This window comes from Rutidosis leptorrhynchoides, unplaced genomic scaffold, assembly GCF_046630445.1.
Source record: "Rutidosis leptorrhynchoides isolate AG116_Rl617_1_P2 unplaced genomic scaffold, CSIRO_AGI_Rlap_v1 contig496, whole genome shotgun sequence".
Classification (NCBI taxonomy): Eukaryota; Viridiplantae; Streptophyta; class Magnoliopsida; order Asterales; family Asteraceae; genus Rutidosis; species Rutidosis leptorrhynchoides.
This window is the reverse complement of record NW_027266726.1, coordinates 10,644-18,693: the sequence shown is the minus strand read 5'-3', so window position 1 is coordinate 18,693 and position 8,050 is coordinate 10,644. Positions and strand designations below refer to the sequence as shown.

Here is an 8,050-nt window from a genome sequence, read left to right as displayed (position 1 = left end):
TTTTCAGCTAAGACAGAGAGGATATGCAGTCTGAAAATCTGATAATAAATCAATCTCTTCTTCTTCTTTTAATCTTTACATTAGGAATATCAAAGCGATGTGTTTCAATTTTCAGTTTTGTGAAGTGTTTGTTTCTTCGGAAAATGAGAGGGAGAGAAAGAATTACCCACTTCGTTGTGTTTTTGTAGGGACAACTCGACAAGTAGGACGTATTTTTACTTGGTACTAATTTATTGGGATAATAACATTTTTCTACCTCAACGGTACAAAAACTAACAAATTCCTACCTCGCGATTTTTTGTTAACACTTTGCTATCATTCTGTTAATTTTATTAACAAAATCATACATTCTGTCAAATATTGATTATGTGAAACCAAATTTTCGTTAAATATGTGCAGTCATCGCCAAACAAGCATCAGGTCATGTGCTGATTCGGCCAAAATGTCACGTAAGCATCATAAACCTTCCTAAAAAAATTTCCAGAATCCGGCTCGTCAGATTCCGGAGATTTTTTATGGCCATACTAGTTTTGACGAGAGGAAAGTCGTGGAGGCGTCGAATTTTTCAAATTTAGAACATTTTGGTGTAGACTAAGCTTAACAGTTCGGCCACAAAAATATGAATAAATCCAAATTGCATCTTAGTAATCCATCATCCGATTGATGCGTTTGTCTTAGATTAAAATCATCTCTATTACTCATTTTAGATTCTCAGGTATCAAAAAGAAGATAGACAAAATCAATCTAGAAACTTTGTATTATAATAGCAATGATTTAAAAAATATTCTCGAAACTTGGTTAACTAAAATCTTAATCAACATGATCAATTTGATAATTAGTCCCCCAACTATCAAGAGAAACCATTGACAGTTAATAACCTCTCTAATATTTTGAACAAGGTAAACTATAAGGGAATTTGATTCATAGAGATTTCTTTGTATCAAGAGCAAAATCTATTGAAACTTTTCTTTAATAAAAAAAATAATATTACCAATTTAGCTCTTCAATGTATTATTTCTATATTTTTCATTCTCATGTAATATCTCGTTTTAGGTTTTATTATCCCTGATGTATTTATTTTTGAATCACTTATCAAAATCTATATATTTTACTAATTTTTTATAATAAAAAGTTCACTTTGGGCTACTTAGAGCAATCGTATCAAATTGTCGCGCTTGAGGTTTTTAGGATTAAGGAAGCCTCCCAACTCGAGCTCAATATGGAACAACCTGCTCAAACTAAGGAGCAAGCTCAAGCTCTATTACAGTTATATGCTTGGTCACCAAAAGGATGCCTCATTCTTAAGGGATAGGCACAAAATGTCTGACCGAACCAAAATCGGAAAATCGAATCAAACAGTCGGTTTTTCTAGGGTTCGGTTTGGCTTTTCGGTTTTCGATTCGGTCTGAGAAATTTGAGGTTCGTTGGTCGACTTTGGACCGATTAACCAAAGGTTAAAGTGACCGAAAATTTGGTTATAACCGATACATTTATTTAAACTCAATAATATTTACACTCATATGTATTTAAGCCCAATAATTTACACTCATCAGTATATCTAAGACCAACAATATTAAAAGTCCATTTCTAAACTCTAACCTAATAAACTCAACCCTTAAACATGTCCACTACTCGATTCTTCCTCCTCATCAAATGTTGCTTCTCTGGTTACAAATCATCTTTCCTGCATAAAATCCATGACAACCACTAAATGGCTACCGACTGCAGCCGGTCACGGCTTCACCACCACTAAAGCCACCGCGTACCGCCCTACACCACCTCCAAGGCATCTCTTTCCTAAAACATCTATTATAGCTCAGATTTGTTATTAAAGTCGTAATCGGACATGCTTGTGGAGCTTCACACTACTAAATTCTTGAACTCCATTAGGTGCTATGTGTTACCAATCTGTGAATTGAATCTCAAGGCCGGTAGTCCAGTAATGTTGCTACGAAACATAGCCCATTCAAACGGCTTGTTTAATGAGATGAGGTTTCTTTTGACACAACTTGTAAACGCGTATTGGAGGCAATGATCATGCATGGTACTGGTGTCATAAAAAAGCTATTGATTGCACCAAATGAATCTATCCTCGTTCGAATCGAGGCTGCCGTTCAAATTTTACCGGAGACAATTCTCGATAGCAATGGCCTTTGCAATGTCAATAAATAATAGTCAAAGGAAAATCGCTAAATCATGTTACAAACCTGCCTTCAGAGATGGTCAATTGTACGTAGTTGTATCAAGGGTCACAAATTGTGCACGTCTAAAGATCCTCACACTTAATAAAGATGGAAAGCCAAAGAAAAGTTCCACAAATATCGTCTTCATTGAAGTTTTTCCAAGATAGGTAATTATGCTCTCTTTTTTCAAACTTGCAAGTTCTCTATCATTGAGAAATTTCAAGTCTAATAAATCATCGAAAAATTTAGTTAATGAATAAGTTTATGAATGCCCATTATAATGTATATGTTTTAAAAATTTATTGTCATACATCATTTAGAAATTCAATTCCTTGATTATAGATGAGATTATAAGACTCAAAATACTTTCACACCATAGTTGGAATACGTTAAAGTGATGTTTTTATCTGAATCGTTGGTATATGTGATATGCTATTTTTTATGAAATAGAATGTAGCATTTTCATATCGATAAAAGGTAGGTAATGTAGACTTAATTATAAAATTTATATCATATAAAAATAAAAAGATGCCCATAATAAAAATGATCCCTGTGTCCCACACGGATTGTTCCGCTAATTTAAAAAAAAAAAAAAAAAAAAAAAAAGAAAAAGAAAACGCGTTCGATAGTGGCAATCGCCATGGAATGCAAATGTGGCCGGAGGGAGCTAGGCAAGCTTTCAGAATCAACAATAAAATGGCCAGACAATTTCTAACGTTTATAATATTCTGATATACTCCCTCTTTGTTAGAATGTACAATATGTCGTTTTTTATGACTTTCTTTGTCGTTAAATAGGTGTCGTTTTTAGCATTCAAATTTTTAGCATTTCAATACATTATTTTCATATTTATTCCTCTACTAACTATCACTCCCAGTAATATGTACTCTCCCCTCACTCATTATTTTAATTAAAAATAAAAGATAAAATTATAACATAAAGATAAAATATGCCTCCATATTAATGATATCAGTATACGTGAAAATATGAAAAATGATATCTATTCTAATATGAAGGTAGTAAATTTAGTTTCGATTATGCGTATAGTAATACAAGTCAGTGAGCCCGTCCATTGGACGGAAAGTTCGTAAGTTTAATAATATGCTGATTTGAATAGGAAAAAATAAGACATGCCCGTTTTTATTAGGAATAGAAAAAAAGAATATAATGAATTTTAATTAGAAAAAAGTATTTAATAAGAAAATTAAAATATATATAGTTTATTATAATTTTATTAGGAATAAGTTTTTTAAATAATATATAGGAAATTGATTTGGAATAAAATTATTGTATTAGGAAAAAGTATTAGGCAGACTATTATTCGGAATCATTATTTTTTTAATGTGTTTTGATTTTCTAATTAGAATAGGAAAAGAAATAATCTTGCTATTGTCTATACAAGTCGGTAGGCCCGTCTGTTGGACGGAAAAGTCCGTGCCTTTAAAAAATAATAATTTAAATACATCATATAAAGAATTATATAATAATTATTTGTATTAAACATTATTAAATATATGTCAAATATTATATGTAAAGGGAATTATTTTAACTTTATATCAATTATAATTATTTTGATTTTATTTCAAAATCTACAATCCTATAAGAATTAAAAATTTATTTTGTTTTCAAAAATAATAAACGTAGTAAAATTAAAAGTCACATGTCAAGATTTATTTTGATAATAAAATTTATAATTGCATATAATCAATTTAGTTGTCCCATTTTTTGAAAATTAAAATATGCTCATTTTAATTAGGAATAGTAAAAAAGAATATAGCGGATTTTTATTAGGAATAATTTTTTAATAAAAAATTGAAAAAATAATATGTATTATAATTTGATTAGGAATAATTTTTTAAATAATATGCCTATTTGAATAGGAAAAAATAAGATGTGTGAGTTTTAGTTAGGAATTGAAAAATGAATTTTAATTAGGAAAAATTATTTAATAAGAAAATTAGAAAAAAATATAATTTATTATAATTTTATTAAGAATAATTTTTTAAATAATAGAGAAGAAAAAAATTCATGTATCTTATTTAATTTGCTAATAAAAAATTATATGTCGAAATTAATTCGACAGTAAAAGATATACATTTATATAAGTCCATTTTAATTAGGAAGAATAAGAATAATTTTGTAGGGAATAGGTTCCTATTTAGGAATAAAATTATTATATTAGGATAAAATAATTTGTAGAGTTTTATTAGGAATCATTATGTTTTGATTTCCTAATTAGAATATGAGAAAAAATAATATCATTAAATTTAACTTAAAACCTAATTAAACTCAAAGTTTTAAGATACATGTGTCGATTTTAATTTGATAATAAAATTTGCAATTGAATTTGTAATTGAAACAAATTGAAAAAGTCTCTCTATTGTCTATAAGATTCGTAATAGCCGATTGTAAAATAACAGAACTATTGGTTTCTTTCTTTTGAGTTGTAGCATCCAATAAGATTTTATTTAATTTTTCGGCAAAAACATCTCACAAAGTGCAATTGATCATATTTTTCCTTAAATACAGGAAAAAAAAATAAGTAAGCACCTTTAAAAAAATTAAATAAAAAATCATAATAAATAAAATGCAATTAGATCATTGACATAACTAAATTTATGACATGAATAATGATAAAAAAAAAATAAAAAAAAAAACCTCCAAATCCTCAAGAGCAAAGGTATCCAAATCCTTAAGAACAAAGGTAAACAACTTCATTATCTTGTCTGGCTTGACTATTTCCCTTATTTTTTTCATTCTCCACCTACGAAACTTTTGTTCGTACATGTGCGAATTTAGCATGGTACATATAGCTATATATATACACATATACTTGTGAAGTAGAGAGAAAAGAGAATAGAAATCTTATGATTAGGAATAAGTAATTGTTTAGAATTTTATCAGGAATAATTATGTTAGTATTGTATTTTGATTTAAAATTATAACTTGATTCCTAATTAAACTCAAAATTCTTATATTTATGTGTCAAATTACTAGTCGCTAACCAAACGTTATGTGTCGGATGTTGATTTTACAATAAAATTTGCAATTTGAATTTCCAAATTTAAAATTGAAAAAGTCTTGCTATTATCTATACAAGTCAGTGGGCTCGTCCGTTGGACAGAAAATCCGTACCTTTAAAAATTAATAATTAAAATATATCATAAAAATTATATAAAAATTATTTGTATTAAACATTATTTATTATACATCAAATATCATATAAAAAAAGAATTATTTTAATTTTATATCAATAATAACTATGTTGATTTTATTTTAAAATTTACAATCCTATTAAAGTTAAAAAAATTTATTTTGTTTTCAAAAATAATAAACATAGCAAAAATTAAAAGTCACATATCAAGATTTGATTTTATAATAAAATTTATAATTGCATCTAATCAGTTTAGTTGTTTCTATTGTTTGAAAAATAAGATATGCCCGTTTTAGTTAGGAATAGGAAAAAAGAATACAACGGATTTTTATTAGGAATAATAGTTTATTAAAAAAATTTGAAAAAATAATATATATTTTAATTTAATTTGCAATAATTTTTTAAATAGTATGCTCATTTGAATTGGGAAAAAAATGTGCCCGTTTTAATTAGGAATAGGAAAATCAAATATAATCGATTTTAGTTAGGAAAATTTTTTAAATTAGAAAAAATATAGCGTATTCTAATTTTATTAGGAATGTGTTTTTATTGTGTTTTGACTTCCAAATTAGAATAGGAAAAAAAATCCTTGACTTAAAATTTATAACTTGAAACCTAACTAAATTTAATGTTCTAAAATACATATATCAAATTATTATTTATCAATAAAACGTCATGAGTCATGTTGATTTGATAATAAAATTTACAATTAAATTTATAATTTCAACAATATTAAAATTAAAAGTCTTGCTATTATCTATATATAAAAAGATGAGATAAGATGATAATAATAATATAAGATTACCGAGATCTCTTTCTAAAATAGAAAACCTGAAAGGAGGAGGGGAACCATCCTTAGGAGATTTTATTTTAGACAAATCTGCGACAACTCTGTGTGCTGCTGGTTGTGATATATAAAATAAATAAATAAATACTTCTTACTTTATTCCAAACTACAATCCCCAATTTTGTCCCCCGATAAATATGACCATCTACTCAATGGAAGGATAATTACGTCATATGGCCGACCACAGCTTAGCCCACCGAACCATAAAATATACAGCTTGCATGATATTGATATATACAAGCACAAAACCATTTGCAAATCCCTGGTTTTATCCCCAAAACTTCAGGCCTCACTCAAAAATCATATCTCAATGCAGAACTATATACTGTGTCTGTATAATGTATATATATGTAAGCCCATCCAACTTAATTTCACATCAACCCAAAATATTTTCATACAACAGAAAGAAAGAAAAAAATACAATCATTCATTCATCATGAGTTCATCAGCGAGCAAAGCTTGGATTGTGGCTGCTAGCGTTGGAGCTGTGGAGGCTTTAAAGGATCAAGGAATTTGCAGATGGAATTATGTTCTAAGATCTCTAAATCAACATGTAAAGAACAACCTCAGATCGTATTCACAGGCCAACAAGCTTTCTTCTTCATCGTCAACATCGGCTATGGTTTCGAATAAATTGAGAGAAGAGAAAGCCAAGAAATCAGAGGAGTCTTTGAGAACAGTTATGTATTTGAGCTGTTGGGGTCCTAATTAATTAAGCTAGACGACTAATTAATTAAGCCTCTTAATTTCATTATTACTTGATGAAATTATTGTAATTGTACATATTATGGAAATTAGCATAAGAAATTTTAACCGAAATGGCTATGGCATTTTTAATATGTCGAACTGATTTCTAGCTCTTTGCAATTTCCACTAAAAAACTGTTGATTCCAATCTATGTATGCAAGGTTATAAACTAAAAGATATTTGAAGAATCACGAATGATTTGTTTAGATGATATATGGTGTTAACATATCTAATTAATGAAACAGAGCCAAAAAATCTGAATACATTTTTAAATTCATAGTCAACTCAAACTTTGTAATTATTCCAAGTTTTTGAAGCAAAACAATATATTATATGTGTAGAGAAATTTGGCATGACATGTGTGATTCTTTTGAAGATGAAAATGTTACTGATTGGGAAAAGGCTTAGAGAAAGATCGAGTCCGATAATTTAGGGAATCCAATAATTATTAGGGAGCTCGATAATGGACCAAGTTCGACTCTTTGCTCGGCTCCGAGTCCTAGAGCGAATCCGATATTCACACAACTCGAAAGATTTGTATCGACCTCTCTCTCTCGAAAAAGGTCATTTTCGAGAAAATTCTAAAAATTCCCTATAAATAGCTCTTGATTTGAAAAGTTTACAAGTTCATTATTATCACACGGAAAACACTTCCACTAACTACAAAGGATTGTCCAAGAGACAACTCCCAACGTTTTACATTCATCGGCATCTCTCTCTTTAGAGAAGAGCCAATACCACGAGACCCCTCTCAAGAGTGTCGGCCTCATGGTGAGCCTTAAAGGCCCGATTAGACCGTAGACACTCAAATACTCTCCAGAGAGTCCTCCTCTCCTTCGAATCAAAGCTAGCTACAACCAAACAAGATAGAGCGTGCTCTCCACTCTACTACACCTCTATCCGTGGATGAAACATTTGGCGCCGACTGTGGGGATGTGAAATAAAGGTTTTTTTGCTCTTTTCAAGTTTAGTTTTGGTCAGATCTATATTTTCTCTATCGAAAATGCCACCTAGGACTCATTCAGAGATTATGCGTCCCGACTCCGACTTGGAGGTCGAGCCACTCCGAGCAGTCGCTCCCTCCCCGTGTCGTCGACGTCACGGCAGGTCTATTTTGGG

At 29.5% G+C, this 8,050-nt stretch overlaps 1 protein-coding gene across 1 annotated transcript; it reads left to right on the top strand.

The window, feature by feature from the left end:
* The first annotated feature begins 6,620 nt into the window (after window positions 1-6,620).
* Window positions 6,621-6,896, top strand: LOC139884053 (uncharacterized). Its single transcript, XM_071868135.1, has one exon. It carries the CDS (start codon window positions 6,621-6,623, stop codon window positions 6,894-6,896), a length of 276 nt encoding a protein of 91 aa, XP_071724236.1.
* The last annotated feature ends 1,154 nt before the right edge of the window (window positions 6,897-8,050 follow it).